The 17,632-nt window shown below is 39.6% G+C and overlaps 2 protein-coding genes across 2 annotated transcripts; both read left to right on the top strand.

Moving 5' to 3' along the window:
• On the top strand, positions 1 to 1,485 carry LOC120351550. The gene is made up of 2 exons (XM_039429340.1): positions 1 to 414; positions 487 to 1,485. Exons 1-2 carry the CDS (start codon positions 100 to 102, stop codon positions 1,483 to 1,485), a joined length of 1,314 nt encoding a protein of 437 aa, XP_039285274.1. The 5' UTR covers positions 1 to 99.
• A 5,115-nt stretch (positions 1,486 to 6,600) lies between these two features.
• Positions 6,601 to 10,289, top strand: LOC111060845 (tubulin beta chain). The gene is made up of 5 exons (XM_039429341.1): positions 6,601 to 6,843; positions 6,965 to 7,073; positions 7,632 to 7,858; positions 8,660 to 8,752; positions 9,161 to 10,289. Exons 1-5 carry the CDS (start codon positions 6,787 to 6,789, stop codon positions 9,977 to 9,979), a joined length of 1,305 nt encoding a protein of 434 aa, XP_039285275.1. The 5' UTR covers positions 6,601 to 6,786; the 3' UTR covers positions 9,980 to 10,289.
• Positions 10,290 to 17,632: the final 7,343 nt, after the last annotated feature.

Here is a 17,632-nt window from a genome sequence, read left to right on the forward strand (position 1 = left end):
ATCAAGAATGACCCAGTACCAGTCATCACCCGGGTCACCGTCTCACAACAGCAACCGCGTCCGGCACACCCTTGCGCGTCAACCACCCAGCCGTCACTCATGACCGTCTCACTCACAATGGATCGATCGCCTACCCGTCACGCCACCGTAGACCCTGCTAGCGTCGCTAAGTCTCCTTCCAATGTCACCGAAGACCCCTTGCTCTTCCCGGCTGACAGAGACTCTCCACAGCACCCAGCAGCCGCGCCTCTACTGGCCCGCGAGAGGACAGCATCACCAGCCGACGATGAGCGCGTCATCGACCACCAGCCTGGGGAGGAACATGCAACTGTGACCCACACGCACCCGCCACCTACCAGGATCGCTGTCATGGACGGAGTCACCAACACTGCCCTCGCCGCAGTCGACGACCAGGTCACCAACGCTGACCCAGCCGCATTCAGCCACCAGGTCACCAACACTGCCCCAGCCGCAGTCAGCCACCAGGTCACCAACGCTGACCCAGCCGCATTCAGCCACCAGGTCACCAACACTGCCCCAGCCGCAGTCAGCCACCAGGTCACCAACACTGACCCAGCCGCCGTCAACCAGCCGGTCACCAACACTGCCCCAGCCGCAGTCAGCCACCAGGTCACCAACACTGCCCTGGCCGCAGTCACCGACAAGGTCACCAACACTGCCGCCCCAGTAGTCAACAACCACATCACCAGCCCTCCGCCCAGCCAAGCACCGAACCTAGCCGTGATCCAGATAGACGGACAGACTCTACCCCGGATCCCTGTCATCCTCGCGGGTAAACAACTACACGCTCTACTCGATTCAGCCGCAACGCACAACTTAGTGAGAGCTGCCCACCTCGACCACGGTACACGGATCCAACCGCTGAAGCTACCTGTACTGCTGGCCAACCGTCCCACTAGCTGCGAAATGGCCATACAAGGACATCTGGAACTCCAGATCCAACAGCACATTCAAAATATTCCCTTCCTAGGTCTACCTGACCTATGCAAAGACATCATCTTGGGACGACCATGGTTTCGGGAGAATAAGGCAGTGCTTGACTTTGAGCAAGACAGGCTAATATACGGCAAGACGCAGCGAGATACGATCTTCTGGATAGCGCAACCACCAGTCTCAGTAGAGATGGACACTCACCTGGTTGACAAGTTACTAGAAGACACGCCCAGCGACCAGCACCGACAGTTAACAGTATTACTGCAACAACATGCAAAATTGTTCATGGAGCAGATGCCACCCTCCATCACCACGGCCGCCACCATGACAATTCAACTCAACAGCTCAGAAATACGCAGCCAGCGGCCTTACCGATACTCACGGGAGAAACTGCAAATTATTGAGTCCGAAGTTGCCGCCCTCAAGGAACGCAACCTGGTAGAAGCCAGTGATTCGCCTTACAACTCTCCAATCGTCGTTGTCCCCAAGAAGGACGGCACATCACGGTTCTGCATGATTACTGATGGCTGAATTCCATCACTGTTCCAGCCACGGCACTGCAGATGACCCTACAGGACATCATTCGAAGCCTGGGAACTTCAAAAATATTCAGCTCACTCGACCTACGGATGGGATACTGGCAGGTACCACTCGCACCCCAGTCTCGACCTTACACGGCCTTCACCACTCCCTACGGCGAAAAGCTACAATTTAAGGTCATGCCTTTTGGCCTACGAAATGCACCCAGCTGCTTCCAATCCATGATGAACAAGGTACTGAGTGGATACGTTGACAAGTTCTGCTACGCTTATCTCGACGACATCATTGTGTACTCGGATACCTGGGAAGAACACTTACTCCACTTAGCCAAAGTGTTTGAATGGTTAAATCTATACAATCTCTCTGTCTCAGCAGCAAAATGCCAGATCGGCCGCAAGCAACTTGAATACCTCGGTCACATAATCACCTCCGAGGGCAACCAAGCAAAACTGCAGGCTATCCTAGCGGTGACTTCTGCCCAACCACCCACCACCAGAAAGAAACTGCGAGAATTTCTCGGAGTAGTCGGCTGGCTACGAGAATTTTTACCCAACGCCGCTGACGTTTGTGCGCCTCTGTCTGAGCTACTTAGCACAAAGACACAATGGAAATGGTCACCAACAGAAGAGACAGCTTTCCGCCGCCTACAAGCATTGACCGCCAACATCCAACCACTCTGTCGACCAGATTTCTCCAAGACCTTCATCCTACAGACAGACGCCAGCAAGGTCGGTATAGGGGCTGTCCTATACCAAGAAATCAACAATGACCGTAAGGTGATCGCATACACCAGTGCCAAGCTGAACCACACGGAACAACAGTATCACAGTAACAAACAAGAGTGCCTTGCGGTTGTCTGGGCAATAAAGCAATATCGCCCTTACCTGGAAGGCAGGCCATTCATACTCCGTACCGACAATAAGGTGATTACCTGGTTACAAACTGCAAAGGACAGCCGCGCCAAACTCACTCGATGGGACTTGCTCCTACAAGAATTGACTTCACCATAGAACACTGCCCGGGTAAAGAGAATCAGTTCGCCGACGCACTGTCACGGCAACCCGACAACAAAAAAGTTGAGGAGACCAGTCAACAACTAGAACGAACCATGCCTCCCAACATCCTGCCAGTCACCAGTGAACCCGCTACGCTAGCAAGCATTGCAACCGAAACTGAACTGTTAGAAGAGATTCGGAAAGCACAGGACACAGCCTCGTTACCAGATCGGCGACCAGGTGCTCACACGGAATCATCAACTCTCAAACAAGGCTCAGAAATTCCACGCGGGCCTAGCACCCAGATGGAAGGGACCATATACGGTCGCCCACAACCAAGGAGCTGTCTACTGGATCACCCGTGACAACGAGACCATCAAGGTGTACGAGACTCAACTACGCCGGCTCCAACCACCGACCAGCAACATCTCTTGGAATAACAACCCACCTGTTGAGGGAGACCCTTCTGGTCTTATTTCTGTAATTATTGACCACAACCACCTGTTGGGGGAGACCCTTCTGGTCTCACTTCTGTAAATTATTGCCCAATGGCACTTTTGTATATTTTGTAAACATTGTATCTTGTTTTTTGCAATCAATAAATTCTCGCCATGGCTACCTCAAACGGGGGGGGGAATTGATACCTCCCTTGCGTTCGCTACCTTTCAGCCTGCCGCTCTGCTCTGCTCCCCAAGCAACGCATCAACCAAATGAGTGGTTGACCCACCCGCCACCAGGGTGCGCCTCAGTCGCCGCCACCCGTTCCTGCGTTTCTATTGGCCGAGCATCCGCCGGCCAATAGCAGCGCAGGTGAACTCGGGGACTGTGAATAAAAGGGGGCTACTCAGCTACCCTCGATAGCACTTGCTCACTAGCAGCCTACCACTGAAGAGCCAGAAGAGACCACCAGCCGAGACACTACCAGAGACCACTACCAGCCGAGACCACTACCGAGACCAGGAGCAGAGCAGCGAGCAGGCCAATGAGGGAACCACGGCGAGACTAACCGCAACATGAGACTGTGTCTTCCTTGTCTACTACCCAGCCAATGCCTAGGAGGAACCGAGCCGGCCGCCGAATCCAGAAGAGGAGGGCCCTACGTCGGCTTCGCCAGGTGGAGGAGAGGCTGAGGCTGTACACCGCCGCGCCAGCTGCGCCCCAAGACTTAGCGCCCCAGCCTAACAACTGGCGCGCGGGTCTGGATGCGCGGGTTGGGTGCCGAACCGACATCGGAGTGTGTGCAGCGGAAGCCTACGACCCTGCCTGCCCGGGGTTTGACCGAAGGCCCCTTCTAAACGAGGAAGTGGTCGAGGAGGTCCTCCCGGCGGAGATTACTACTAAAAATCTAGCCTGCCTTGGTCCCTTTTAGGGCCACCAGCAACAATCTTGGTCCCTTTTCAGGGCCACCAGCAACAAACTTGGCCCTTTTCAGGGCCACCAAAAGCCATTTTTTTAGACAGTGGTAACAAACCCCTCGCTCGACCCGACTGACTAGCCCAATTGATGAACGAGCCACACCTTCCGCCATATCAATTGAATATAGTAATAATTGACCTACCGTAACCAAGTCTACTGGATAATTTTTGTAGGTACTTTAGCTTGTATACGTTTAATACATCCTTCAAATCTATCTCATTCCTTGTGGTTATTATGTATTGTTCCGCACGTGTGTTCATGTCATTATTATTTATTCCCAAATCGTACTCTTCAGCATAGTATTCATAGGGGTCTGAAGCATACCTGATTAGAAAGAATGAATGAATAATTGGTATCAATATTGAGACTTATCTACTAGTTGAACATATGTAATAGCTAAACTCTTCAATTTGATAGACTAGTAGCATAGAGAAACAATAGCGTAAGTTGATATTCCATGGTATAGGGAGTTTATGTCGTAACTTTCACTGTTATCTCAAGCGGATAGTCCACGTAGTTCTTTCCCTTGAAGCTGTGTGACACTGGTAGTCTCTCATATTGTGCCGTTCATACACTCTCACCCGGCCAAAACAGTAAAAATCGCCAATAATCGACAGTAATCGGCTTGAGTTAACAGTAAAAGTTTCGACATAAACTCATTATACCATGGGATATCTACTTACGCTATTGTTTTTCTATGCTAGTAGGTAGGTAGCCTATACTCTTTTTTCAATCATTTCGACATTTGAGAATGGATCATTATTATTATCCATAACAAGTCATGTTTTGGAAAAAAGAAGAAATCCAGGTACCGGTAGTCTATCATATATTGAAAAGCTATTAAGTACTGTACCTTATCACTAAAAAAAATTATTTTATTTTTCAATTGATTTTTGTATTTGGATCAATTTACTTATGCGTTTATAGGCCTCTTGTAGGTCTCCTTTACGACAGTTGAATCTGAACGTATCTACTACTGATACACCATAATGTTTATTATTAAAAGCCTCAGCAACTAGTTTAAGCTGCTCAAAACTTTGTGACGTCATCAGATCCAACAAGTTATCACTATTATGACAGGGAACTGCAACAGAGACTATTTCAATTTCATATTAACAGTTCGAAAACATCTATATCAGATTATCAGAATTACAGAAATATGAGGGAAAGTCAAGTTTCTCAAAAAATATTGGATGGAAAATGTTAGTTTTCAGATTGTCTCAACTACCCAACCATATCTATCTATATTGGGAGATTGTCTCCCAACCAACCTTCGTGTTACGCCTTATCGAAGTCTTGTGCTGCCCATTATGGACTATGGCAGTATGGTCTACAATGACATGACTGAGGAGCTTAATATGAAATTGCAGCGTGCATTGAACTATGCAACAGGTTCATGATGCAAGAAGGGATGACCATATATCACACCTTTCTATGGGAGACTGCAATGGCTGAAACTGAAGGACCGGAGACAATACTTCATATATTATGTCTTGCATATCACCTAGTTGTCGAGGGCAAGGGACCCTGCGGACCGCAGAGACCGCCCAATGAGGGCTATTGTTAGAGTGTTGACTTGATAAAAATCAATCAATCAAGTTTGATTCAGAACTGAGATTAGAATTTATCAGTTAAGAGAAAACTAGTCAAGAGACTAGTCAAGACACTCAGTCAAGACACTAGTCAGACACTAGTCTTGACACTCAGTCAAGAGACAACTAGTTTTCTAACAATTATAATCAGATTCTCCTGTTTCCTGGTACAGCATGAAATCTTTCAATAATGTTTTGAGACTTCTCTTATGAAAGAAGTCACGAACCTAAAGCTACACCGAAAGTCTCCCACTCAGTTTTCAGCAATTTGTTGCAAAATTGAAGAAAATGGAGTATTTTTGATAAATTATTATTTTTAGCTAAAGTTTGGTGAAGATAGAAGAAGTTTTGTCGAAAGAAAGTCGAAGACATGTTGCTGAGCGCTTTGTGAAAGAAAATGGTTGGAATAAGTGGAAACCCATTTTCCCTGTTCCCTTTATACTACTTTGCCTATCCGTGCCAATTTATGACAAGGGTTTTTACTATATTTTGCTAAAAATTCGAGGATTGGAGAACTATTTTTCTACTAGCTATATCATTCATTCGCTGCTCTCATTTTCAAAGAGTTGTTTCCAGTTGACAACTACTTCGTTAAAATGGAATAAAATCGTTGGAAAAAAGATGTTTCTAGTTTACCTCCGTGTGTTATAGTGTTGTAAGTAATGAATCTAATCAGTATAAATCGCCTCAAGTGTTTAATTAGTGCAGAAACCCGTAACAATACAATTGAGCACCTGGCTGGCAGAATTGGAATATCAATCGATTGCACTAAACGTTTTTAGGAAACAAAATTCGAACAGATTGTATGCTAATTGGAAATTGCTTCCTTCCATAAAATTTGGTCATACTACTGGAAAATAGAGCTACTTCAACTTCTTTATATTCCCATCCTAGTTCGATTAAAATAGTATGAGCTAATGAGAATTTCTAGTTTCTAAAAATTCCGTAGACGAGAAAAATATTTTACTATGAATGGGAAAATAAATTTATAGCAGGTCTTCTTGGAAATATTTTTAAGTCTGGCTACACAGAAGATCAAACTCAAGTCAAAGCAATTTAAATGAATATTTTTATAATCTACATACGTGATTAGCTGTCACTCTCATAATTTAAAAAATCATATGATACAGTATTATTTCTTCTTTTCTCTTAGATTCTGTAGCTAGGCAGATGATATAAACTAACAATCTAAACGTGGCTTGTCTATTAGGTATTTGGCAAGTCTCCATTTAGCAGTAAAGATTTGATTAAATTGAAAAGACATTTTTACTAGTTGACAAATCGAAAAAATGCGTGAAATTTGCCATCTCCAAGCTGGCCAATGCGGTAATCAGATAGGAGCTAAGGTGAGACATTTAAAACTGTTGAAAATTTTAAAATGATAATCAGAAATATTTTAAGCACAGCTAGGCTATACTGGATCTATTAGCAATTGAAATTGAATAAAAATTATTTCTTATTTTCCAGTTTTGGGAAGTGATATCTGACGAGCATGGAATAGACCCTACTGGAACTTATCACGGTGATTCAGATCTCCAATTGGAAAGAATTAATGTCTATTATAATGAAGCGACAGGTATAAGATCATATCTATTTTCACTTTTACAAATCTTATCTCATTCAAGAAAGTATGGGACCCGATGCTTAAAAGGACTGTTGTTAACAATTCAATTAATTGAAGCAAATCTATCGTCCGACCAACAATAGGACTGCTATTTCTCCTGATTATTCATTCAAAGCCCAGAGCTGGCTTACCTTCTCATGTAGGCATAACTTTTGATATGCTAATTGTTCTTATATTTTCTCAAAATGAATCCTCTGCTATGGATTTAAAATTCAATAAACTTTTCTTCTTCAAAGCCCAGAGCTGGCTTATCTTCTTATGTAGGAAAAATTGTTGATATGGAACTTGTTCTTATTCTCTCAAAATAAATTCTCTGTTCTTGATTCAAAAAGTTCAAAAAACGTTTGATATAGTACTTTTTCCTATCCCAAATATAATCTTGAGTTTTACTCATTTTTCCAAGACTCCATATTGTTCAATTTCTTGTACAGTATTATTGTGGCTTTCAACTAGACATATGCTTCTAAAAAAATGTTTTGACACATTAAAAAAAAATGCATTTTTGAAAAGGTGGGAAGTACGTGCCGCGAGCCATTCTGGTGGACCTGGAGCCCGGCACGATGGACTCTGTGCGCTCGGGTCCGTTTGGACAGATATTTCGGCCGGACAACTTTGTGTTTGGTCAGAGTGGAGCCGGCAACAACTGGGCCAAAGGCCACTACACTGAGGGCGCCGAACTGGTCGACTCCATTCTTGATGTTGTTCGCAAAGAGGCTGAGTCCTGTGACTGTTTGCAGGTCAGTTAAATATTTCTATCGATGTGAAAATCTATTTTCAGTTCCATCAAGCTCGGTCAAGACATTTGAACATGATATAATCGGGTACGATGAACAAATAGGACACTAAAACATATATACAATTTCTATGGGAATACTTACTAGATAATTCCAGTGCACTCTTGTAAATCGTACCCAGCTTGACCATGTTCAAATGTTTGACCGGGCTTAGTAGAATCGGGCACTAGAGATGTGAAAGTAAACAGTAATGATGATTTTTATAGTTTTTAGAGAATCAAGAATGATTTTTATAAATTTAGATTTTTTTAACAAATTGAATAGCTTGATCGCTTGATAATAATTGTTTTGCAAGGGAAATTTCCATTTACAAGCTATGCTTGTATAATTATGTGTTTATGTATAAGTTATAGCCTATGTGTGTGTGTATTTTTTTCTTAAAGGATACAATGATGTTATTTTATAAATATGAAATAAGTAGCCCTGAAAACATACATTTCAAGAAGATTTGAGGGGTAATAATTTTAATTGATCGTCATTGAATGAATATCATCGAATTATATTAGTGTATAGAAATATTCATACATAAAGAAGGAGAGGATTGTTTAGACACTCCATTGCTTAGTACTATCAGCTCAAGAGTTTAATGAGTTTGGACCCAGTTTTTTGACAAGTTCAATCCTAATTGACAAGTGTATTTTAAGTTGAATTATAGCCTAATATCAAAAAAGGATAAGCCTAATGAGTACAAACACTCACGCTAGCTTTCCAGAATAACTTATTTGATCTCTGATTGTTTCGTAGGGTTTTCAATTGACACATTCTTTGGGAGGAGGAACTGGAGCTGTTGAGCACTCTCTTCAAACTTCACTACCTATCAATTCTTTTTTGAATTACTTTTGACGTCACTGCAGTCTAATTCTCCGAATAATAGCTATCATAATTTATTAATCATCATTATTATTAGTAATATTGGATATTCAAATAACTAATAACTTTCTCACGCACTAGATCTAGTTTTTTATAATTATTATCATTATTCAGAGAATTAGACTAGTTTCGTCAAAAATAGTTCAAAAATGTCATGGAAAGTGAAAAAGATGAGTATTATCGTTATAAATTTGAGTGATATTTCGAATGATTATAAATTTGAATGAATTTCGAGTAATAATACTATTAGAAATAACTTTGCGTCCGACTGTAATTGAAACTCTTTTCCTACTATGTAAGTCCATCTACTCAATGTGAATGCTGATGAAATGCTCGACTAGTTCCCAGCAGTAATAATTGGTTTTGGCTGTACAGGTATCCGACACAGTAGTTGAGCCGTACAACGCAACCCTGTCGGTGCATCAGCTTGTGGAGAACACAGACGAAACTTTCTGCATAGACAATGAAGCGCTGTACGACATCTGCTTCAGAACGCTGAAACTGACGACGCCGACCTACGGTGACCTGAATCATTTGGTGTCGGCCACGATGTCGGGCATAACCACCTGTCTGAGGTTTCCCGGCCAGCTCAACTCTGACCTGCGGAAGCTTGCAGTGAACATGGTGCCGTTCCCTCGTTTGCATTTCTTCATGCCAGGGTTTGCTCCGTTGACATCGAGGGGAAGTCAGCAGTATCGGGCGCTGACTGTACCTGAACTGGTTCAACAGATGTTTGATGCCAAAAACATGATGGCCGCCTGTGATCCCAGGCATGGAAGATACCTTACAGTTGCAGCCATATTTAGAGGAAGAATGTCGATGAGGGAGGTCGATGAACAAATGCTCAACGTTCAAAACAAAAACTCCACATACTTTGTAGAGTGGATCCCGAACAATTGCAAAACAGCAGTCTGTGATATTCCTCCGCGGGGACTGAAAATGGCTTCCACGTTTATCGGCAACACAACCGCCATTCAGGAGCTCTTTAAACGTGTCGCAGAACAGTTTGCTGCCATGTACAAACGCAAGGCTTTCCTCCATTGGTACACGGGCGAAGGCATGGATGAAATGGAGTTCACTGAAGCAGAATCCAACCTAACTGATTTGGTGGCTGAGTTTCAACAGTACCAGGAGGCCAGCGCTGAGGAGGAGGGAGAGTTCGACGAGGAGGAAGAGGGAGGAGAGGAGGCTTGAAAAATCGAATCGAATAAGCAATCAAAATGTTTGTTTAGAACTTACCGTGAAAGCAGAAATGCTGGACTGTGTGTGAAAATCTGCTGCTTCTATACTGTAGCTACAAGCAAGTTGTTCTTGTTTTAAAAATTGTTCAAATTTTGTTCTTGTTTATACGTTTTCTCTGGCTTAGTGATACGTTTATTTTGTACAAAATGTTTTTCTATAAAATCTTCCTGCTCATTATAGATCTCCAATGTGAGTGTTGAGTCTTGTGAACGGTTTTTGTCTGTAGAATTTGAATTGCCCAAATATAGTTTTCTCGTGTATATATTATCTTGTGCCATTGTTTCTATAGTTCTGCTCTGATATACATGTTTAAATTCTCATGATTCATTGAAAAAAAATGATAGATTTTGAATTCACAGTAGGCATACTGTGATAAAATATTTCAATAGAATCCAATTTTTTCAACCATATACAAAAGTTTAAGACATAAGTCCTCCAATAAATCTTTTCAAAGAGAACTCAGAGGCCATCTGAGTCAGTCTGGGGGGCATTTGCACACTGTAAGTTTAAACGTAATCTGAACAGCGAGTACTTTGAAATTAAAATGTATTACACTATGAATGGAAGTGAAACATGAATTACAACTTTCCAAATTTGGTTTGAAAAATTTGAAGGTTTAAACTTATAATGTGCAAATAATGGTATTGTAAGATCGATTCAACTCGAATAAATTAGGCGCTCATAAACTAAAAGTGCTAGGAGTTTTGGGCAACGACTCCACCTCCCAGATTTTGAATCCAGTTCTAATTAAGTAATTATTATTGAACGAAAATCCTAAATAAATGCTGCAAATCACCCCGAAGAATGCATTCTCTATTTAATTCCATCTGTATCTAATTAAGTGTTTTTCAATGAATAATCAGGATGGATGATGAATCCTTTGGAGAGTTATTGGACTTGTGCTCATATTCTGGAAAGTGATAAACTATGTAACGAGGCAAGTCTGCCGTCTCTTCTATTATTCCTCTTGTGACTGGAAATCATCTGTCGGGTGTAGGTGTATGACGTCATTCATCTTCCTCTATCATCTACAGCTGACATTCCTTGCTACTTGATAACAAGATCTGACAATTTTCTTTTCATGATATTTCATCCTCCTCTCATCACACTTTTCGCTTATAGCTCTGACATTTTATTAAGGTTTCACGTGAACTTCTCAGTCAAGGTTTAAATATGTTATGAAATATTATATAGAATGCTGTATAACAATATTGTGCGGAACAATAGGTTATTGTGGAATGCTATTTTGACGTAACTTCAGAACTATTTAGTGAAAAGAAAGTGTTCCTTGAAAGCCATAGATTTTTAGAATAATCTAGATGTGCTTCAGGTCTGTACTGGTATTATCCCTCTCAGAGGAATTCAGGGTTGTGATATTTTGTAGCAATAATTATATGAGCGGTCAGAAAAAATATGAAAGATACAGGACAATCGACATGCGTTACAGCATAGAGAAACTATACAAACTTTTTAAAAACCTCACACATAGGCCTACATCCAAGTTACCTAGAATACAATGTATTCTAGATACATTGCCTACATCGATGCGCAATTTAGAAATCTAGTGAGGCGCACTCACACTTAGACTAGTTATAGAATAGACATGGCCCATTATATATATTCATACTGAAAGTCGATGAAGCCAACATCTACTGCTATATCGCCAAATCGTGACGTGAGCATCGGATAGAAAACTTTTCTGTAGAGTTTGTTTACATTGTTTTCCACAGCAGATTGTGTCTATTCCAGCGGGAGCGCAGCAGGAGTTAACCATTTTAATGAATAATAATTTACATCCTTCTGAAATAGACACAATCTGAAAGTTTTCTATCCGATGATGACGTCACGATTTGGCGATATGGCAGTAGATGTTGGCTTCAGAGGCTAGACTTCCCAGCGTGTCTATTCTATAACTGGTCTAAGCACTCACACAACTTTCCTTGCCATTATGAAAATTTCCATTATAATTTGAAATCAATCAGCTGACGAGATCAATTCTGCTATCTCTTCCAGCGAATGATTTATATTTTTTTATAGAATCAACAGTTGCCTCTTAAGTTTGCATTTGAATACTGTAATCACATTTTCTCTAATTACGAGCTTATTTTCAATTTTAGGTGAAAATGTTACTGAACATCAATTAATTGTAGAGATTTCCATGCTGAATCTTCTCCACTTGAAATTTTTCGTTTGAATTGTATCTGAAGCCTGATGATTGGAGACCTGAAATAAAACTTTGCATAGACGGGACAGAGCTCCTGACATTTTAAAAAATATGGGACTTGTGGCAGTTGGCTTCCAGATGGCTGAATTGATCCGATATTCTCGACATTATTAGAATTATAGACGATTTCTTGAAAATCGATATATTTTTGCCGCCATCTTGTTTTTATCATAATGACAAACATTTTTGAGATTGCCATCATGGATAATCTCTTTCTACACATCATTATAAAGAGATTGATACTATTTCCAAGATAGTCTGTACCTTTGAGGAGTCATGAGTTACACACGGTTTTCTAATTGATGGGATTGGCATTTGGTGGAGGAAGCGTGTTTTCCGCTGCAAACAGTAGCCTACTTTTTACTTTCTTTCCGATGACGCTCCAGCCGTCAAATACGGATTTACAGCCTCCAACCAGATGTAATTTTAAAGCTTTGGAAATATTCTACAACACTGTGCCAATAATACTAGTGTTTGTTTACTGCGAATACATATACAGAGTGGAAAGTGAAATATTGTCCCCGAAAAATGTATGTTTCAAGTTTTTGAAGTTGAATAATTGATGGAAAGGGTGGTTGAAGTGAGATGATTCTCTTGAAAATCATAGTTTGGTTAACTCTCAATAAACACTTTGGTGGTAAAACCAATCCGATATCTCTCACAAATAACTGAATAACAAGCGATATAAAAGTTTCTGTCAATAATGTCCGCCATCTTGTATTTTTCAATTATGTAGAATATTTTCGTTGTTTCCATCATCAATATTCTTATTTGTCTTGTTGTAACGAAGAGATTGAGACCATTTGCAAATCTCTATCTTGCAGTAGTCATGAAAAAATCGATGTTATAGTTCTAGCTTGTTACCTCATGCATATGGAAAAACGCACCAGAAATTATGCAGGGTTTTCTTTGGAGGGCGCTGGAGAACTCATTTTTTGACGGTAAAGAGATTGATACCATTATATCGTTTCAAAGTTGAAAAACACTCTAAATTCCATAGATTTAAAATTTATCTGTATCACAAAAAAAGTTATAATGGAATGAAATTTGAACAAATTTAGGAAAAAAGTTTTTTGGGCTTTTGAAGGATATAACTGAAAAAATATGCGTTTTAGAGGAAAATTCTAAAGAACAATCATTGTAGAGGAAGATTTTAAAAATATTTTCGTCTAAGGAAACGGTTGAATATCTTGAACGGTTATTGAAATACAAGCGATATAGCAAAACCCTGAAAATTTTGGCGGCCATCTTGTTTCCGAGGTATTTGCCTGTGATTCCGACTTATCATCATCACGATCCTTATTATGCTTATTTCTTCGACCTAACGAAGAAATTGAGACATCTTCCACGGCTGTTCCTCAAAAATGACCACGGAATGACATTTGCGTCCGGACTATGGGCGATGTAAGTGTGACGTAAGCCGTTGCTACGACGCCATTTTAGTCTCTAAACAAACCGTTGCTATGGAGAGAGAGCATGTTATTCTTATGGGTCTAAAACATCACCTTACATTTACGAGTATATCAATGAAATAATAGATTTCTAAGAGTTGAGAATATTTTTTTCAAGTTCTACACACTCAAATCATCAATTTCCAGTATTTATTCAGATCGAATAATTTTTTTTGGGACAGCCAAAGCAGAAAGTCTCACGAAGTAGTGCATAGTACTATGTATGTAGGCTTACCATGGTAAGCCTAGTTGAAGAGAAAGTTGAAGTGCCACATGAATTCTTACCTGAAATTTTTAATTATTATTTTGTTTTCAATATAAGTTTACTTTCACAGCATATGCTGGAAGTTTTACAGTCTGCTGTTTCACATTAGAAATGTTTACGGTATTTGAAAATGTATACAGTCTGATTTCGATCACAAATGAAAATGGTTTGAAGCAAACAAACATTTTCTTTGCTCCTGACTGTTAAAATTACAGTGAAAAGGCAGGTTACATACCATTTTTTAGATTTCCTGAAAATCCCAAGGCCTAGCTCGCCTCTCTCTATAAGTTCTGTACTACATTTTTAGGTTATGTTATTGTCAATAAAAATAATATTTATCAAATTTGTCTAGAATAACTACATTAGTGGAATTATTAATACAATAATTCAAATACAATTATGTTTACAGTGAATGTAGCACATAAAATACATAATTATTTGCTTTACTTGACATGTTCACTTACCCCTTGTAACATCATCACCGTTTAGTTAGAATGTAGGAAGTATAAAACATAATTAGTGGACACAGCATCTACATCTTTTTATTGTGTTGAGTTCATTCAATATCTTACTATTTTACGTAAATTGAAAACAATTATATACTTCAGAAAACCTCAACACCAAACATAAGTAAGTAGCCTACCTAGGCTAAACCAAAACAACTAACCTATATATTTAAGCTTTAGTCTACTCTAACAGTTACACTAAACAATAGGAAAACAGAACATATTCATATGAATTTTGAAATTACAACTTTATAACAATCTAATAAAATTATAGATTATAGGTGATAATTCAAATTGCACTAATCGTAATTCTTTTTCTTTACCAAAAGAGAACAGTATGAGCAAAAGCACACTTTATCCTTGAGAGAAGATACCTTATAAATGAGTATCTAGATGGAAGTAGCATCTATCTACCATAGTAAGTTATACAGATCAGCTCTGTTCAGTTCAGGTCCATTCTGAACAGTTTTCCAGTAGACGAGAGCTGTTGCATATTGACTTTGAAACTGTTCGGTATGAATAGCGTAACTTTACAGACTCCTCAAAATAATGAGAGAAGTTAGACATGTATGTCATGAAATACAGCTCTGCGCCATGATTAGCATGTTTTTCTGGAGGTTTACTTTGCTGCTTCAAGTAGAGAGCTATGAGCTTGAAATCCTTGGCAAGACAAACTTCGTCTTCAGTTTTTATAATTTTTTGGTATTATTTATCACCATAGAATTTCTCTTACTCCCACATCAGTTGCTCTCACTAAATCTACAAATCTGTGGGAGCACCAAAATTTTTATTAAACTTCAAGTATTCCTATATAGATCTTTGATAATTCAAATTCAACACTGTTTGTTGGAGTTTGCCTGATAGTGATTTATCAATAATTAGATAAACAGAAAACTTCTATTATGAGATTTATGAAATGGTGGAAACAAGATTATTATTATTGCACAGTTGAGAACAAGCATAACAAATTGAAAATCCTACTCAGGAACAGGTTGTTTCCGATAATATTGCAGGAGTTTAATAGGCAATACTTGGTACAAGTCTATACCAGTTGGAAATAATGCTTGTGACGTGAATAGGTCATACTACAGAATATTCGGTTGTAAAGTATGGCAATTATAATGGTTTACTATAATGTATCTTTTATACTGGTTATACTCGAATAGCTTCACTTTTATACTTCAAAAGCAGCGCAAATGTATTGCAGGAGTAGAATAGGCAACCGGTGGTACACGTGTTTACTGGTTACTGACATGTCATTCCCTTCAATAGTTTAGTAGCAGAGGCATCATTGTACTTTCAGCGATAGATTTTGAATTGGATGCCAATTCACAACATTTAAAAGAACCGACAATATTCGGAAACGAACGCATGAAATTGTTCCCCAGGCTAACATTATCGATTGAGCTATAGTCCCACTACCGAGTCTCATCCTTGGTTGTGTTACTCACTGTTGTATAGAATTTTCACTAACAATTATTATAATTGAGTATTTTATGTTCACACTACGATTGGTCTCTAGAGTTAAATTTTACTTCTTTCTCTAGTATTTTATAATTTCTCCAGTATAATCTATATTATCTTGAATATTATTTTATTTTATTATTTCAATAATTATTTTAAAATGAATATCCAAATTAAATATTCTGTAAATCACCCCGAAGACTTCTGCTACTGCAAATATTGACAACAACTAGATGGAAATTCGATCCCAACTATGCTATTATTTCAATCTTATGTCTCAATCTGATGTTTTTAATATCAATAGTATAATGAAATGAATACAACCATACTTGATCAAATACCTAGATCATGATGATAGTTGATGAAATGAAACGAAACATCTATTGATGCTATAGAATGCATAGATGAATGACGTGAGATAGCCGCCGATAAGTGGGTGTATAAAGAGGACACTTTCAGTGCGTGTGGTAGAGTTTAATTAATTATCGTGCACTTCTAGTGACTGGTGCTCTCCCAGAAGTCAGTGTAAAGCTGTAAAGTGATCTTAATGAGTATGGACTCTCACTTACCAGTCTCAGCCTTTCAAACTTCTTGAAAGGGTGTTGTCAAAGTTTGGTTTGCAACCAAGTTTGCATCAATACCTGTCCTCATTTACTAAATTTCCTATCAATTCTCCCCCCACCCTCAAGTCACACCCACCAGTTCACCAATTTTCTCTCCTTCCTAACAGATCCTAATCCAACGATCTATGCGTATCAAAGGGACACAATATGAAATTATACATTCTGAATCTTCACTTTCGATTTGTCGACTCCCTTCCAAGGAAGGCCTGCCAGTTTGCTGGTAGCTGCATGCCTGCATGCGTATTAAAGGGACACAATATGAAATTATACATTCCGAATCTTCACTTTCGATTTGTCGACTCCCTTTCAAGGAAGGCTTGCAAGTTTGCTAGTAGCTGCATGCCTGCATGCTTCTTGAACTTTTCCAGGTGTGATGACATTTTGGAAACGTACGGTAAACTTGTAGTACTTGGAGTAGAGTGATAAGGCCCGCACACACATATCGATTTCTGTTCGTACGATATTTTGCCGTCCATATGAATTCTATCAGATTAAACTGAACTTGACAAACATCATCTGTTTTAAATTATTTGTTCAATCCAATAGGATTTGTAGGGACGGAAAAATACCATACGAACAAAAATCGATGTGTTTGTGCGAGGTTATAGATATCCGGTACAAAAACATCAAATTATAAAAAACTGATATAGTCTAATATTAGATATTGATATTGAACTTTCATGTTCAATTTGAGAAGTTAGAGTAGAGTGAATAAGATTCCCTGTAGGTTACAATATATTCCGGCTTGCGCGTACACTATTTCGAAATAGATATACGAGTATAACCATAGCCACCTCTAATACAAGGCCCCGGCCTACGATATCGCAACGTCGCAGTGTAGGCCTAGAATAATACATGATTTGTGAAAAATATCAGCTGGTATTTTTTAAAATCTTTTTCACCAATCATGTATCAGATTCTAGGCCTACACTGCGACGTTGCAATATCGTAGGCCGGGGCCTTGTATTAGAGGTGGCTATGGTATAACTCAATGAATTCTACTCAGAACTGAATTGAATGATACGGATATAATATGTGAACTACGATTGTTTAATATTGTGTTTGAATGCGA

Source organism: Nilaparvata lugens, chromosome 5 (assembly GCF_014356525.2).
Source record: "Nilaparvata lugens isolate BPH chromosome 5, ASM1435652v1, whole genome shotgun sequence".
NCBI classification, from domain to species: Eukaryota; Metazoa; Arthropoda; class Insecta; order Hemiptera; family Delphacidae; genus Nilaparvata; species Nilaparvata lugens.

Bases quoted from the DNA above. Each gene is read 5' to 3' on its own strand.
- LOC120351550 (XM_039429340.1), top strand. From the start codon at position 100: ATGACCGTCTCACTCACAATGGATCGATCGCCTACCCGTCACGCCACC. The intron at 415-486 runs GTCACCAACGCT...GTCAGCCACCAG, and splicing joins TCGCCGCAGTCGACGACCAG to GTCACCAACGCTGACCCAGC.
- LOC111060845 (XM_039429341.1), top strand. From the start codon at position 6,787: ATGCGTGAAATTTGCCATCTCCAAGCTGGCCAATGCGGTAATCAGATA. The intron at 6,844-6,964 runs GTGAGACATTTA...CTTATTTTCCAG, and splicing joins GTAATCAGATAGGAGCTAAG to TTTTGGGAAGTGATATCTGA. The intron at 7,074-7,631 runs GTATAAGATCAT...ATTTTTGAAAAG, and splicing joins CTATTATAATGAAGCGACAG to GTGGGAAGTACGTGCCGCGA.